Source organism: Bicyclus anynana, chromosome 24 (genome assembly GCF_947172395.1).
Source record: "Bicyclus anynana chromosome 24, ilBicAnyn1.1, whole genome shotgun sequence".
In the NCBI taxonomy this organism is placed as follows: domain Eukaryota; kingdom Metazoa; phylum Arthropoda; class Insecta; order Lepidoptera; family Nymphalidae; genus Bicyclus; species Bicyclus anynana.
In genome coordinates this window covers 1839812-1858287 of record NC_069106.1, presented here as the reverse complement: position 1 = coordinate 1858287, position 18476 = coordinate 1839812, and the positions used below count along the sequence as shown (strand labels likewise).

Genomic DNA, 18476 nt, shown 5'->3' with positions numbered 1-18476 from the left:
TTTTGCCAACACAATTGTCTTATTACGTAAAGGTGTGTTTATATGGACCATTGAAATTGGTCTATCCAAGACAGTAGCAGTCATCTGTACCTACTAATATAACAAAAAAGAAAGTTTTAATTGTTTGTTTGCATTGAATAGGCTCCGAAACTACTGATCGATTTCAAAATTCTTTCAATAATTGGGAAGCTACACTATCACCGAGTGCTAATACTCCATGCAATATTCAAAACTGTCAGTTTATTATATGATCAAATCAAAGTCAATTTGTCTGGCAATTCTATCTTGTCTTTATTTTCTTGATTGTCTTAGTAATAAAGTTTTTGAAATTGGTTTATTCTTGGCTATATTTGGCGTTTGGAAAAACAGGTATAGTACGTAATTTTTATCTTAAAAAAAAAAAAACAAGTACAGTGCCCGCCACGAGATATTGTTTTTGTGAAGTTAGCAACAAATGACTGCGCAATGAATCAATAGCCGGCTAGACGCGACTGCGCATCCATACTTCGTCCTTTTCCAGAAGGGGCGAATTCGTCGCGAATCGTATCGCGCGAATTCATACGCATGTCGAAGTACTAGACATCAATACATTGCGTCCACAAGGATCGCGCGAATTCAAAATACGCGTGCACTACGCCAGACTATCGACACGCGCTAGATTCGCGGGTAGTGCGCGCGAGTCGAGATACTAGGGACGCCTTGTTGCGAACTCTAGAGCAAAGATTACAGTGTATTATTGCTCTAGAGCGAGTGCACGTTCAACTCCATGTTTCGTACTGAATTCCACCCCAAATGCTCGCGTTAGTACGCACCTTGTGGACGCAACGGTCACGCGTAATACGCGCGAGAGAATCGCGGCAAATTCGTCCTCTCTGGACTGAGCCTTACTCATTCCGTAGCTAACTTCACAAACATAAAGATCCATGGCGAGCACTATAGTGTAAAAACTATAAATACATAAATATATAATGTATGTGCATATATGCGCAGTGGAATATCTAAGTGTAGAACACATTTTGCGGCGATTTTGTAGACACCTATCTAGTAGTGGAAAATCTTTGATAGCTATACAATAATTGTTCCAAAATCCCGTGAAAACGCAGCTTTATACAACTACGCTAACTGTATCGTAACAGTACGTCTACATTTTTACCACGTTCTTTGCAATAAAAAGAGAACTGAATACTTTGTACCTAATCTTGTAAACCGTGAGCCAGCGACATCCAGACATACTTCATTCTTTTACGGCCTCCGTGTCGCAGTGGTATGCACGGTGCATTTACAAGACGTAGTGCCTGGGTTCGATCCGCAGCTGAGCTGGTTGAGGTTTTCTTAATTGGTCCAGGTCTGGCAGGTGGGAGGTTAATTTATAAAACCACTACAGTTCAAACTCCATTATTGGTTGCCGTACTTACTATGGTAAGTCAATCGATCGATTGATATCAACTCATGTTCGGCTCACTGCTGAGCTCGAGTCTCCTCTCAGAATGAGAGGGGTAAGGCCAATAGTCCACCACGCTGGCCGAATGTAGATTGGCAGACTTCACACTCGCGGAGAATTAAGAAAATTACACGTGATATTTAATTTCTTAAAATGCACACAACTGAAAAGTTGGAGATGCATGCCCCGGCCCGGATTCGAACCCACACCCTCCGGAATCGGAGGCAATGGTCTTATCCACTGGGCTATCAAGGCTCTCATGGTAAGTACGATTACCTAAAATGAGGTAATTCTGGCTATGGCAGGCTCTAATAAATTTGCAATGATTGCTGTATCTGTCATCACAGTTACGTTGATTGACATAGATCTTCATTGCTCCAATTTTGAGGATTTACTTTTTCTCAACTGCTTTATATTCAAGGCGACAATTTGATGCTCCTATTTTATATTCTTATCTTGTGATCTCGATGGATTAATGTTGATTACGATTTGAGTCGTGATAGCGCAGTGGATATGACCTCTGCCTCCGATTCTGGAGGGCGTAGGTTCGATTCCGATCCGGGGCCTCCAATTTTTCATTTATATGCATTATAAGAATTTAAATATCACAGTGTCTGAAACGGTGAAGGGATCGTGAAGAAACCTGCATACCTAAGAATTTTCTTAATTCTCTACATGTGTGAAGTCTGCCAATCCATATATACATATATAACTGAAAAATTGTTTGCTATCAGATCACCATACGCCTAAAGTCTCAAAGGCAAGCGCCGCAAATACGTAGTCATTTAGATATGACCAAGTGTTTACGACGCTAAGAGTTATAGCCCAGTGGATATGACCTCTGCCTCCGATTCCAGAGGGTGTGGGTTCGAATCCGGTCGAGGACATGCCATGCACCTCTAACTTTTCATTTATATGCATTTTAGGAATATAAATATCACTTGTCTCAAAACGGTGAAGGATAAACATCCTGAGGAAACCTGCATACCTGAGAAATTTCTTAATTCTCTGCGTGTGTGAAGTCTGCCAATCCGCATTGGGCCAGCATTCTAAGAGAGACTCGAGCTCAGCAGTGAGACGAATATGGGTTGAAAATGATGATGATGATGATGATAATTTTTGACGCTCACAAAATTAATTAATAATAATTTAAAACATTGTTTCAGGGCGCCCCAAAGCAAATCAACCGAAGAAGACTGCGACACAGAGAACCTTAAATCCGATCAAGAAGATGTCAAGTCAGGGGGTGCTTTGGAGGCCAAGATGTCCCTGCTGAACGGCATCACAGTGATCGTGGGTTCGATTATCGGCAGTGGCATTTTTGTGTCTCCCACTGGTGTGCTGATGTACACGGGGTCGGTGAATGCCAGTCTCATCGTGTGGGTGGCTTCAGGAGTTTTTAGTATGGTAAGTCGAATATAAAAGAGTTTTTTTTATTATATATACGAGTAGCTAACTATGGGCCTCATAAGAAGGCTCAGAGTCACACAGCGGGCGATGGAACGAGCTATGTTAGGAGTATCTTTGCGTGATCGAATCAGAAATGAGGAGATCCGCATAAGAACCAAAGTCACCGACATAGCTCAACGAGTTGCGAAGCTGAAGTGGCAATGGGCGGGGCACATAGTTCGAAGAGCTGATGGACGTTGGGGTCGACCCCCCACCAGGTGGACTGACGACATCAAGCGAGTCGCAGGGATTCGCTGGATGCAGGCGGCTCAGTATCGTGATGTTTGGAAGTCCCTACAAAAGGCCTATGTCCTGCAGTGGACGTGTATCGGCTGATATGATGATGATGATGATGATGATGATATACGAGGTAGGAATAGTAAAGCAATTTTGTAATGGTATCTGCGATCATTATTTTCGGAGTTACAGGGATTTTAATGTAGCACTGCCACGGATCCCTGAAAAACGCTCCGTACAAAATTGCACGATTTTATGACGTCGTTGATCATAATGATCGTTAGATTTGTATGGGCGTTCAAACAAAATTACAAATATTTGTGTTATTTGTGCGTTTATATCATTTAAGCAGTGAGCCGAATATGGGTTAATAATGAAAGAAAGAAATATCTTTATTTTTAGGCAGTGCCACACATTACAATAATAAATTCTAAATATATAGCTTATAGCTAGATAAAAAAAAGAAGAACGCCCTGCAATATGTAGCATTACCTAGAAAAAGGCCCTAACTCAGCATTTTGCTACATACTTCCTATCCAAAAAAAAGTATGCAGCACTGATTTTCAGTTACGACCCAGTTCAGATGCCGCCACGTTCACAGTTCAACATCCTATGTAAACCAACGACATTTTAATAATGTAAACTATTATTAATTAAGAACAAAATTAAAACTAAATAGATAGGTACATTGATTGATTGAATGATGATATTAAATTTGATATGAGTCAATTATCGTATTGTTTACTCGTTATTAAAGTATCTATTGCGTATAATTAGTAGCCATAGAGAAAAATCTACATCTTTCTATTTACAATCAGAGATCTGCAAGTGATTAGTTATCATTGGCATATAAATATTAATGTCCAACGTGGGTCAGGGTCGCTGGTGGCAATCACTTTGCAGTGTCACTCTCAAGGTTGAGCATTTCTTAATCCCTTTGAAGAGCTTTTAATTAGGAGATAACATTAATACTGCATGTTTTTGGAATCTATTGCTTATTTTACGTAATTCTCATCAATTTTCTCTTTATTTCTGGTTTAAGATGTTTATTTTCTCCAAAGATTTACATAAAATTCGCTCGAAATACAATTATCTAATCTAAGAGCATTATTTACGGGTGTACAGATCTAATTAGATTTAAATTTTACATACAAAAATAACTGCCAACACATAATCAAAGCGTCAGCGTAATGTCATACGACGTTTTATAACACATTTGCGAGGAAACACACTTTCAACACACTTTCTGAAAATGAATTTGCATCTTTACCTGTTTTCCAGATAACATTTTGATACGCTTGTCATTTTTGCACATGTAATGTAGTTTTTTTAATTTTGATTTTTCGTTAAATTTAGAATATTGTCGTCAAGCTCAAAAAAATAAAGAAACACAATTTTTTTTTGTATTTTTAATTATTGTAGGACAAAAATAAACAACAATTTAAGATGTTTTTTAAGGTATGGACCATTAAAACTACAGCTTAATGGTTAAACAGTAAACCAAATTTTAATAATCTAAGCGTAATTAAAAGACGAATATTAAGGAGAGGATTACCTATGTTTTTGTTTTTTTAATTTAGTTCCGTAAATGTCTTTTAATAAATACAAACAATACTATAAATAAGTTGAATGACTTGAAATTTGTAAAACTATCCATATAAAGTTCATAAAAAAAATTACAATTGCTAATATTACTTTAATCTCTTTTCTACCATTTATACTAATAAATGCGAAACTATGTCTAGTTATTTAAAAGTTTTAAAAGCTTTGGATGAATTCGCGCGAATAATAAAATTCACACCCTCCTATTATTTGCGCGAATTTTTGACAAATTCAACAGGATTGAAAGTTCTCCAAAAGAATCAAGTAGTTGTATAGAAAAAATAAAAATCTACTATTTGCCCTACATTAGTCGAGACAATTGCGTTACCGAAACCGAGCTCGCTGACGAAACGCGTCTACGATTAATGAGCGATTGGGTCATCAGTCTAGTCACACTAGTTTCCCCTGCGCGGTAGTTTAAGTAATACGGTCTAGTTCAAGGAGCTTATTTTAGTTGGTTCCATACTGCCAAATGTAGAAAATATTTTAGATTCTATAACTTTGTAAACTTTCTTCTCAGAAAGGCGTTAAATTTTCAAGTTGTATACTGCTGCCAAAAAACATCATTCGTACTATACACTACATAGTACGAATACACACAGACATATTGGGTAAAGAATGCCTAATTGGTCTAAAAAAATTAAATTTCTGCTACTTGCTCCACATCAGTCGAAACAATTGCGTTACCGAATGAAAGAGCTCGCTGACGAAACGCGTCTACGATTAATGACCGATTGTGTCACAGACATTGTCCAGACACGCTCTTTTTCACTGTGCGGTGTTTAGGTAATGCGGTCTAGTTCAAGGAGCCTATTTTAGTTGGTTCCATACTGCCAAATGTAGAAAATATTTTAGAGTTTGTAAACTTTCTTCTCAGAAAGGCGTTAAATTATCAAGTTGTATACTGCTGCCGAAATACATCATTCGTACTATACACATATGTGCATAGTACGAATACACAAAGACATAGTGGGTAAAGAATGCCTAAAAAAATTAAAATTCTGCTACTTGCCCCAGGGGCGTTCGATTAAAAAAAATCCTGCATGAAAAAATCTCGAGTCATGTAATTTACTCATATTTCCTGATTTCCTGTACTATTATGTACTATACTGTAATGCGGTCTAGTTCAAGGGGCGTAGTTGGTTTTATACATAACCACCTCGATCTGTGAAATTTTGGACTTTTCTGTTAAAGAAGATGCAGTGACTAAAATTTAAAAGGTATGCTTAGATGGTTTGGGTACGTAGATGAATTAATAGGGATTTATAAGACAAGGGACGAAAATGTTGAAAGCCTCTCACAAAGGATGTCACAAAATGAACGTTCCTGGACAAAATCCTGGACTATATTTTTCAAGAAAACAAATTTTCAATTAAATCCGAAAAAACTGGTAAAACCGAGGTACTTATTGATAAAATTGGAAGCTGATGAGATAATGCAATGATCGTAGCAAGTTGAAGGACTTGGTCTTCTCAGAGCCCATCTCTACGGGAATACAAGTGTGTGTGTAAATGTATGTAAATGAAAAAAAAAATAACGAAAACATACGCACGTTTAAACACGCTACGTATTTAGGAAAGGAGAAATCCTTGAGGTGCGCCGAAAGTCGAAACTGCACGAGCAAAGGTCAAGTAGACATTGATTTGACGAGCACTGACATTTGATTGAGTGTTAGGCACCGTTCTCATGAGGCGTAGAAACTGTAAGACAGCTTTAGTGTCGCCACAAACACTGCTACAAGAAGCAAGAAGCGGCCACAAAGGCAACTGAAGCGCGCGACAGCCACTTGTGGCCGGTGGACGATACTTGTGGTCGGCGGCAACTACTTTTTTACTATGTACTACGTAAGTACATATTAATTACTATGTACTACGTAAGTACATATTAATTCAATGTATTTTTGTATATTTTCCATACTCTAAAGGACATTTTTGAATAAAATGATTTTTTTTTAATAATTAATTTAGTACCTCAAATTTGTCGATAATAGTCCCTCGCGAATGAAGACATTTTCGAGCTTTTTCATTATTAAAATGCAGTAATAAATTTCATCCAACTCGCAAATAAGCAATTTTTCGTAACAAGCTCTTCATAATTCCTTCATAATGAAGACTCTAGGGAACCGAAGCGAGCGAAGTGAAATTGAAATCAGCCTGATATACCTACATAAGATTCTAAATTACATCAATCTGAGAGATGCCCTTATTCTATAATCAATTTCAAAATACACTTATTTCCAGAAATAAGTTAACTTGAATTGAGCCTAGCATGGTCAGCAAAATATCTTGTAAACAGAAAAATACATTTTTGTCGACCAATAGCATTAGCATTAAATAATTCTATCAGTTATGCGAAGGGTTGCCAACCGTACTATAATATAGTATAATCGGGTCTGTGTACTACATACTGTTGAAGAAATATATAGTAGGTACATAAAAATATAATATTTTCATCAATGAAATCTAACAAACAAATCTTTCATTTTATATACTTTATGAACAATAGACAGCGTTCTTTACCTTTTTTTGGCCTTTAAACGGAGAAATTACAAAAAAGGTAGGTAGCTTTGGTTTTCAATAATTTAAAAATTAAAGACTCTATTGTTTTTGGCAAAAAAAAATGCAAATAAATACAGTTTTTTAACTAAAATAGTCAATATATTATTTTTGTTTATTTTATAAAATATAGAGTTAAATCTGAAAAATATTATTTTTTTCTCAAGAAATGCTGGCAACCCTAGTTATGCGTTGCGCTAACAAATGATTTTTTTCTATTCCATTCTATTGTATTCAATAGCGGCGAAGTTGTCCCAATCAGCTCTTTCACGCAATGAAAGAGAGCGATATTTCCGTATTTACTGCTATTGGTCAATTTTTCTTTTATTGACTACTCTACTCTCTACTGGTTTTACTCTTGTTTCGTGTTATGTTGTTTCGTGTTATGGCCTAGATTGCTACAGAGAATTTGTAGGAAGAAAGTAAAACTCAATTTTGTTAAGTAAGTAGCCCAATTCAGGACTACAGGAATATAAGATATTAAGTAAGTAGCCCAGTTCAGGACTACAGGAATATAAAGTACCTACCTAATCCACAGAAAACATATGCTAAGCCTGCTAAAATCTTAAGACTGCATTGTCACTTAACTTCAAGTAAGATCGCAGTCAAGCTTTAACTTGCCATTGAATTAAAAAAAAAACGAGACAGGACAGATCAGAGAAGTGTTCTTATAATCCTAATAACGTAACAGAAAGATTGTATTTCATCATATTGCGCAAGTGAAATTTGAGATGACCACAAAGTCGTGGGTGTGGTTTAGTCTTACTGTCTTTGGCTAGACTGTATCGTATAATGAAAGGCCATCTATTGTAATAATACTATTTTTATTTTACTAGTAGACGCCGCGCGGTTTCACCCGCGTGGTTCCCGTTCCCGTAGGAATACGGGGATAAAATGGTACCTATAGCCTTCCTCGATTAATGAGCTATCTAACACTTAAAGAATTTTTCAAATCGGAGCAGTAGTTCCTGAGATTAGCGCGCTCAATCAAACATACAAACTATTGATTGATACGGCTGATATGTCGTAGCTACCGCCATATCAGCCGTATCAATTACTAGCTGACGCCGCGCGGTTTCACCCGCGTGGTTACCGTTCCCGTAGGAATACGGGGATAATATATAGCCAATAGCCTTCCTCGATAAATGGGCTATCTAACACTGAAATAAATTATAGCCGAATATGTTAATGATGCTGATAATGAAGACTCGTCAATAGGGGATGCCCTATTAAGTTATAAACATTACATAACGCGCTAGGAAAACACTCTGCACATTTTGTTTGAGTACTGACTAAAAACAAAATTATTAATCTATAAATAAATCTGTACAGAGGCACAGAGGTCAATTCTGTACGTTAAATTTATTTTCAAAATAACTGGTGATCGATACTGATGCCAAAATTGCAATCATTTAAATTTTTGTCTGTCTGTATGTTCGTTATATAAACAAAAACTACTCGACGGATTTTAATAAAACTTGGTACAATTATTCTTCATACTCCTGGGCAGGTTATAGTATACTTTTCATCACGCTACGATCAATAAGAGCAGAGCAATGAAGGAAAATGTTGGGAAAACGGGAGAAATTACTTCATTTTTACAGCGATACTACTGTAAGGGCTGGATTAAAGAGGTCTAAGGGCGGACGAAGTCGCGGGCGTCCGCTAGTTATTAATATAATAATATTTTCACCTTTCCCCTTGATGTGCTAATGACTGTCATTTCCATGATTGTGCTTCTGTGATTGTGCAAAAAGTACATTAAAATGATGTAAATGACCTAATCATTAAGTTCTATTCTACACTAAACATTATTTACAAAGATTTTATTAAATACTAGCGGACGCCCGCGACTTCGTCCGCGTGAAAGTCGTTGTAAACTTTCAACTACCCCTACCCAAACCTACCTCTACCCTACCCCTACCCTAACCTACCTCTACCCTACCCCTACCCTACCACTGACCTACCCCTACCCTACCCCTACCCTACCCCTACCCTACCCTACTCATTAAGGCTGCACTTCTTTGTTTATTCCTCCCACCGCAAGTCGCGTCGAGCGCGGCAACCGTTACACAAAAATAATCCTTACAGCATGAATTAGTATTCAAACGCGATGGCTTAGCGTATTTCATGTATAACTTTGGTGTTTCTTTACCGATTTTTATGATTCTTTTTTTATTGAATAGGTAATAATGTTAACTTTCTTATTAGGGATGACTGATGAGTGTTATAAACATAAGAGTAGACAAATATAATTAGAAAGCTCCAAACTGCTAAGCTATCGGGAGTTACACGTGTTATTGTGAGTCAACCATAAAAGATAGACATATATATGCTGTTGTGTTTTTTTGACGGCCGCGTGGCGCAGTGGGCAGGGACCCTGCTTCTTGCATCCACGGCCGTGGGTTCGATTCCCACAACTGGAAAATATTTGTGTGATGAGCATGGGTTTTTTCCAGTGTCTGTGTGTAATTATACATTATATAAGTATTTATATGTAGTATATAATTGTATATTAATATTATAATATCAACTATCTTAGCACCCATAACACAAGCTACTCTGTATGCTTACTTTGGGGCTAGATCGTGATGTGTATTGTTTAAGTATATTTATTTTATTTATATTTTATAGATAATTTTAAGGAGAACATTTCCGTCATACATGATTTCTATGTAGCTTTAACCATTAAGGCTGTACACGCGACGGAATCTTAAAAAATTGAGTAACTTCTCCCGTTTTCTCAACATTTCTCTTCACTGCTCTGCTCCTATTGATGGTAGCGTAATGAAAAGTATACTATAACCTGCCCAGGAGTATGTTGAATAATTGTACCAAGTTTCGTTTAAATCCGTCCAGTAGTTTTTGTTTCTATAAAGAACATACAGACAGACAGACAGACAGACAGACAGACAGACAGACAGACAGACAGACAAAAATTTTACTGATTGCATTTTTGGCATCGGTATCGATCACTAATCACCCCCTGATAGTTATTTTGGAAATATATTTCATGTACAGAATTGACCTCTCTACAGATTTATTATAAGTATAGATGACACTAACGCGTTGAAACTGAGGCGAACATAGGTGGCTAATTGTTTTAGTTTAATTTAGTCGAATATTAAACAACGAAAGATAGTTAAACAAATAATACCAAAATTTTACACAAAAATGTGCATGTTTGCGCTATATAAATTCGGATCACTTTTTGCGGTGGTTTTATAGGCACGTAACATATCTATAAAATAAAATATCGTTGACTGTCATATTATAACATCAGGTGAGATCACAATCAAGGACTAACGTGTCATTGAATAAAATAAGATGTACATAACACTTTAAATAAAGTTAAATGCGTGATATGATAATTGTAATTTGTTGTCAAAGGGGAATCTCCACCAACCCATACAACGTCGGCCCAAGAAACCCAGGTACACCCCCCATAAAAGTATATGGAGATGATAATATGATGTATAAATAAGGATGTGGTTAAATAATTTTTATAATAAAAGTTTGCTAGATATGGAAAAAAATATTGAATGATAATGAGATTAAGTTATTTACTTATATGATTCTTAGATAAAAAAATAAATATTTTATAATTATTATTATTATTAAGTTGGACTACCAAAACTTGTCTAAATTAACCTAACTGGAAAGAAAAAAATACATTTTCATTAGGCAAATAAAAATAAAATGGTAACCCTATACACGCACACAAACGTAGTTGACTCGAGTGTACTACAGAGCTCTGGCGCACACAAGGCTACTTTAGTGGGACCATAGATAGGTCTATGAGTGGGGCCATTTTTATCGCGCTAGTAATAAAAAGAATATCCACGTATATATAATCAAAGACATAACAGCATCCGCTCTGCAATGCTTATTTACTATCTAATGTCACGTGGGAGATAAACAGTTGTCTGCTACATCATCAATATTATATTAATTTATGTCTTGTTTATTACAAACACTGATTACAAACTAAATGCTGACGACTTGATACTTATGTAAGCACAGATAATAATTAGTAAATATGAACATTGTTAATAGTAAGTTTGATTTATAAGTTAATACTTCTAATTACAAAGATTTACTACGTGCAAGGTGTTTAATTTTTTTTTTAATAATTTTTCGCAGAGCATGCTAGGGACAGGGCCATGTAAAAATAAAATAAAATGCATGTGTTAAGCTTACATTAAGGAACTTAAGCTAACTTATCCTAATAACTATACAAATCATGCCCACGTGGAATGGTGGCAAGAATACTGGCTGCATTTCCGCGCTGGACAGCCAGACTAGTTAACTTCCTGCTTCAATGATTAATATGCCCGTTAAGTTTATCATTCGGGTTCAATTTAAAAATAAACTATATCCTCATTCGCCAAGAAATTTAGGTTCATGACAACCCTGTTGTTTAATCCAAAATCTCCTGTGTATCTGAAGGAGAAATTTACGTTTCAGGGAGTGCAGTCTGAACTGAGACAGTGTCGATTACTAACTCTATGTTTACCCGTGCATAAGACGAAATTTTATAAACATTCTTTCGTTGTGCAAGCCGTTAAGTTATGGAATGCTCTCCCTTTAAATATACGGCAATCAAAGACACTGGACATTTTTAAAAATGCCGTAAAGTCTCATTATCTGGAGCAGTAAAATCGATCTGTATATATTATTTCTTTTCAATATAAGGTATTTATTAGTATATTTTGATATGTATTTTATTCAATATTGTAGGTATTTGTGTAATATTGATTATGTATTAGGGTGTAAATTATTTGTATGTATGTGTATTACTAATACTATGGTTATTTTTGTTTTACGCCACCTGCTGATGTCCTTAAGTTTTCCTAAACCGAAGGTTGCCTGGAAGAAATCGCTACTTAGCGATAAGGCCGCCTTTTGTATGCTGATCTCTTCCTAATTTGTTTTTTATTTCACTTGTTTTTGTCTTTGTGGCGTGCAAATAAAGTATATTTATCTTATCTTAACCCTTTGCCAAAGGACTACCATGTTTGAAATACATTTTTCTAGTATTCGAAGCGTTTGCGATCGCAGAAAGAGAATCAACGAGCCACTTGGCTACACGGGCAGGTCCTATAGGCACAATAATTGATCTGAGCCTCAGACCAATTATAGAAGGACCTGTATCGCACTCATAGTCACGAACAAAATTTTCTGTCATTTTCTGAGGAAAACGAGCTTAGATTTGGTATATATCTTATACTAAATTGGAAGTTTTTGCCCGTTTTTTACACAATTCAATTACACAAAAAGTTATTTTTACGGAGCTCTTTAACCGACGAACACGATTACAACTATTTAACATCGATTCTATAGAGACAGTTTTTATAATCGCATTAGATCGTTGATCATATACTTTGACAGAAAAATAACGTCTAGCGAGGCAGGTCCTATACAATAATTGGTCTAAGATCTGAGCCCTCATTACATGACAGTGGTTTAAACGACTATTATTTATTTAACTCCCTGCCTTTCTTTGTACGTCCGTTTTCGAGATTTCGTGATAGTCATTCGTTTTTGTATATATGAGTCCATTGTTTCCCAGATCGGCGCGTACTGCTACGCTGAGCTGGGCACCATGATACGCGTGAGCGGCGCGGACTACGCCTACATCATGGAGACGTTCGGCCCCTTCGCCGCCTTCGTGCGGCTGTGGATCGAGTGCATGATCGTCCGACCCTGCTCGCAGGTACACAGCATTGCTTCATGTGGTACGCGCGGTGGATTTATAAGACAAAGGTCCTGGATTCGATCCCCGGCTGGGCCGATTGAGGTTTTCTTAATTGGTCCAGGTCTGGGAGTGGCTAGTTACCACCCTACCGACAAAGACGTACCGCCAAGCGATTTAGCGTTCCGGTGCGATGTCGTGTAGAAACCGAAAGGTGTGTGGATTTTCATCCACCTCCTAACAAGTTAGCCCGCTTCTATCTTAGATTGCATAATCACTTGTAAATAAAGCTTGTAAAGAATAAAAAAAATGTACTTGTTTCCATCATCATCATAATAATATCATCTTCAATCTGGTAGACAAATCCTATAAAACATTTATAACAAATATATGAATAACATTCCTTATTTAATAACAACATTACCTACATTATTTGTGATAGATCTGGGGTGTGATTCCGCTATTTTATACTCGTCGATGTCGATCCGCCTGTGACAAGTTTTTCTTAGAAATTGAGCTTTATTTCTTTGGGATACCGTAGGAATTAACAATGTCACATCGTACATGCATTATGTAAAGTAACAGTAGCTTTAGCTTCCCAACAGCGAAAGAATTTTGCAAATAGCCTTAGAAATTCCGGAGCCTATTCAGTGCAAACAAAGAGACAATTAAATCATTCCTCTTTATATTATTAGAGAGCCGTGATAGCCCAGTTGATATGACCTCTGCCTCCAATTCCGGAGCGTATGACTTCGAATCCGGTCCGGGGCATGCACCTCCAACTTTTCAGTTGTGTGCATTTTAAGAAATTAAATATCATGTGTCTCAATCGGTGAAGGAAAACATCGTGAGGAAACCTGCATACCAGAGAATTATCATAATTCTCTGCGTGTGTGAAGTCTGCCAATCCGCATTGGGCCAGCGTGGTGGACTATTGGCCTAACCCCTCTCATTCTGAGAGGAGACTCGAGCTCAGCAGTGAGCCGAATATCGGTTGATGACGACGATTATATTATTGGTTTAGATATATATGTAGTAAAGCCAGCTAAAGCTATAAGTAGAAACCACTCAGCGATAGCAACCCTACGGTGGCAGTTTTTAAATTTCACACTTCAAAACCATTTGCAAGTCGTTTCCAAGCTTTGTAAACCCTCTTCAAGTCGCGAGCATCATTCAGCGAACATACATCAAGAGTGTAGGGTTGTCAACATTTTAAAATTTATATTTTCTCCTATACTTGAGGTTTTTTTTTCCAAAACTATAGACTTTTGGCGGCCTCCGTAGCGCAGTGGTATACGCGGTGGATTTACAAGGTCCTGGGTTTGATCCCTAGCTGGGCCAAGGCCGAGGTTTTCTTAATTGGTCCAGGTCCGTACCGTCAAGCGATATAGCGTTCCGGTACGATGCCGCGTAGACACCGTCAGAGGTGGAATAAACCTCTTTTAGGTAAGCCCGCTTCCATCTTAAATTGCATCGTCACTAACATTCGGCGAGATCGTAATCATGGGCTAACTTGTCATACAATCATCATTGACAACCCATATTTGGCTCACTGTTGAACACGAGTCTCCTCTCAGAATAAGAGGGGGTTGGCTTTACAGCCAGTTTATTTATGTAAAGCTAAGGTAACAGTAAAAGTAGTAAGTAGTAAAGAAGACTTTATTTTTCAGTGAATAAGACCGTCACTTTTGATTTATGACGTTACTTTGACTGCTGCTTGCGATGAAGAAACTGGCCGTTAGTCCATCACGCTGGCCCAATGCGGATTGGCAGACTAAACACGCAGAGAATTAATACAATTTTCAGATGCATGTTTCCTCATGATGTTTTTCCTTCACCGTTTGAGACAAGTGATATTTAATTTCTCAAAATGCAGAAAACTGAAATGTTAGAGGTGCATGCCCTGGACTGGACTATCACGTCTCTCTGTCATAGAATACAAAAAGAAAGAATAGTTGCCTAGAACAGCGTGTTGGGTATAAGCTCTCTATCCCGTCTTCTATAAGGAGAGAGGCTTGGTGTGGTGTATTGATTAATAAAATATATGTATTCTCTGACGTCATAACCACAAATAGGATTATACTGAAAGTCTTAACGCTTACGTAAACTACACCACTTAGGTAAGTATAGTAATGTAGGTCGAATGTTTTCGGTTAGTGAAACCTATCTGCCCTGAATATCGGTTTTATCGATTTCCAATAAAGGAGAGAGTAGACGTTGTGTTTTGTAATGAAACTGTCATGAAAGTACCGTAATGGGCTCTTGTGAATTACCTATTAGAAAGACTATTCAATTATTTATTTACCGATACGAATTTATTGTCTGGGGGCACTGCTGTTGTCGTGAAAGAAATTTAAAAAAAGGATGTTCAAAATCTTTTATATTTTAAATAAAATACGTAGATATGTAGATAGCAGCGATCTAAGCAATCTTATTGAATATAATATGTATTACTTGTGAGATATATTGTGTATTCATGCAATGGGCAAGTTAATCTATTTTATTTAAAATTAGCCCGCCCGCGACTTCGTCCGCGTGTAATTCACGCAAAAGTTTTTACCCGACTGCAAGAAGGGTTATGTTTTTCGCGCGTGTCTTGTATGTATGTATGTATGTAATATTCTTTATTACCTCATATCTTCCAAACCGCTGGACGGATTTTCGTTATTAAGGTATCGTTAGATTTGTCTTAATAACCCAAGTGTTATTAGATAGGTGAATTTAGTATTTACAAATACTGCGGGAATCATGGATTTTGCTGGGATGAAAAATAGCTTCAATAACCAAATAACCTTAATTTTTTTAAAGATTGATTGTGTTTTAGTGTCGTGTACTTGAGAAAACGTAGATGTTTTAAAATTCAATTCATACACTTCACAATTTTATTTCTATGTATATTTATTGCCTCATATAGTTGGGTATCTATACAACGTTCAACTACCTATTAAATATTATGTTTTCATACAAAATTCCCAAAAGTACTATTTCGCGATTTTCCGATTAACATTTTTTTTTGTTATTTAAATTGTGTAAAGGGATGGTACAATCTACCCTTTTTTATTTTGTTATACCCGCTACAAGTATTTGTCAAAATTGTACCACTAAAATTTTGTCACTAAAATGACGGTAGTAACAAAATCTCATACAGTTAATACGGTATCCGTTCCTTTATTGACCAGTTAAACAAGCAACACCCTTGCTTGTTTGTATTTACACAGTGCAGTGATATTGGACGCGTTAAGGCGTAGAACGAGGGTATTTTAAGAAAGATCGATAGTACTGTAAACATCAGGACGCGATGCTTCGGTGTACCTCGTGACATGTTATAATAACCGATATCCGACTTCATCTACTGGTTTTGTGATATTAACTATTTATTTATTTGGTTTTATTTACAACTAGCGGACGCCCGTGACTTCGTCCGCGTGAAACTCGATGTAAACTTTCAACTACCCCTACCCAACTCTACCCCTAGCCTACCACTACCCTACCCTACCCTACCCCCACCCTAGCCTTACCCTACCCCTAGCTTTTCCTGAATTTTCTTTGCTATAAACCTCACGGAGCCCGAGACCTTTCCAACGAATGCAAAACCGTGGAAATCGGTTCGTGCGTTCTGGAGTTATAGCGTCAGGAAGGAAAACCCGACTTATTTTATATTTACAATATTACTTACTTAGGGACATTAAAACTAATTACTGACAATAATCTAATGCAAAGAGAGAGAAATCTCAAGACGCTCGACAGGAGAGATAATTTAATTGAACTAATTCCTTTAATTATTTGATTAAAGTTAAAGTTATTCTGTTAATAATTATGAAGAAAATAGATTGTATAATTGATTCAACTGGAGGTGAGTTTAATACAACCATTCAGTAAAAAATGTGAATGGTAGTTTTTTTTTATTCTTTACAAGTTAGCTCTTGACTATAATCTCGCCTGATGGTAAGTGATGATACAGTTTAAGATGTAAGCGGGCTAACTTGTTATGAGGAGGATGAAAATCCACACTCCCACTAGCCAAAAGTCAAAGCTATCTTAATCTCAATGTTTTATATACCTATGTTCGTATTAGATAAACTACGTTCAATTTATTTGTCTTTCCAATACTGTAGCGATAATACTGGCACGATCGATCTTTCATTCGAATAAGTCCCTTTATTGCGTTTGTGTGTACTTTATAACCTAATATGTTGTATATTGGCGACCGATCTGGGACCCAGAGTATTTGTTTTTATATGTGAGTTGTTGGTGTACGAATAACCATAAATACGGATACTTTTCTTCCTTTAGCATATGGTTTATTGTAGACTCCGCGCGACGAAAGTAGTCCCGTGGCTAAAACCTGATCTAAAATTGACAGCGCCTTACACAAATGGCAAAAAGACCGTCATTACCAAATGCTGTTATGAATATAATACTACGTATATGATTTTTTTTTCAAAAGAGCCATCTGTTGAATTTCTTGCCACCTCTTCTCAGTAGGCTACCGAACCGGTGATAGATTCTTAACAAATATGATGTTTCAAAAGTGCTTGTAAATTAAGCCTATACTTGAAACAGATGAATTTTGAATTTGAATTTTGAAGTAAAAAGTTTTTAGTAATTTCGTGAATCACTAAAAACTCGCCAATCGCATATTCTGTTCTAAAATGCCTCCAATTATGGAAAAATACACTGATACGTTAACAACAAACTCTGTAATCTGTATGCCAACATTCGTTTCATGATGGTGCGGGCGACAGTTCGTTTCACTCTTGAAAGTTTGCCGCGATTCACGATAACAGTATTATGAACGTCATACAGGCGACTGTCACCGTGCCCATGCTATCTGAAAAACACTTTAAAGCTTGATTTCCTCCTGGCAGGCGATCGTGGCGCTAACGTTCAGCGTGTACGTCCTCAAGCCCATATTTCCGGAGTGTGCGCCGCCCGAAGACGCTACAAGGTTGCTGGCAGCGTGTTGTATTTGTGAGTTTCTTTTTTATTTCTTACTAGCTGACGCCCCGCGGTTTCACCCATACATAAAACATACCCTATGAGACTTGGAAATAACGTAGCTTTCTTTTAGCAGAACAATACTTAAAATCGGTTCAGTAAATCCAGAGATTACCTCCTACAACCTCACTTTTAACTCTTTTTTATTGTAACGTCGGATTCCAACCAAAGAACCCTAGTTAACTCGACGAAGTCGAAAGGATTACAAGGAACCGCTGCTAAATGCAGACGGCTCAAGACCTTGGTGTTGGCGGAAGTCCTTACAAGAGGCTACGTCCAGCAGTGGACGCCCAACGTTTGATAATGATCATGATTGGACAGTGAACAGGCCGCTAAGGTACGACTTAGGCTCGACTTGTCGAGTTTCTCTATATAAGGCTGAGGGGTAGATACTTTGCCTTAAAAGGACCATAGTTAACACCTCTCCTTCAGGCTTCACCTTTATTTTGGACGTATCTAGTAAGAAAACTTGGTTAAACCGTTGGCCGTAGTGCGTGGG

At 37.1% G+C, this 18476-nt stretch overlaps 1 protein-coding gene across 1 annotated transcript in view; it reads left to right on the top strand.

Annotated features, from left to right (window-relative positions):
* Positions 1-18476, top strand: part of LOC112043999 (large neutral amino acids transporter small subunit 1) — a 48271-nt gene that overhangs the window by 15507 nt on the left and 14288 nt on the right. The window contains exons 2-4 of the mRNA XM_024079714.2: positions 2608-2848; positions 12857-13000; positions 17848-17950. Of these exons, the coding sequence (XP_023935482.1) occupies positions 2608-2848; positions 12857-13000; positions 17848-17950 (488 nt within the window). The remainder of the gene's footprint in view (positions 1-2607; positions 2849-12856; positions 13001-17847; positions 17951-18476) is intronic.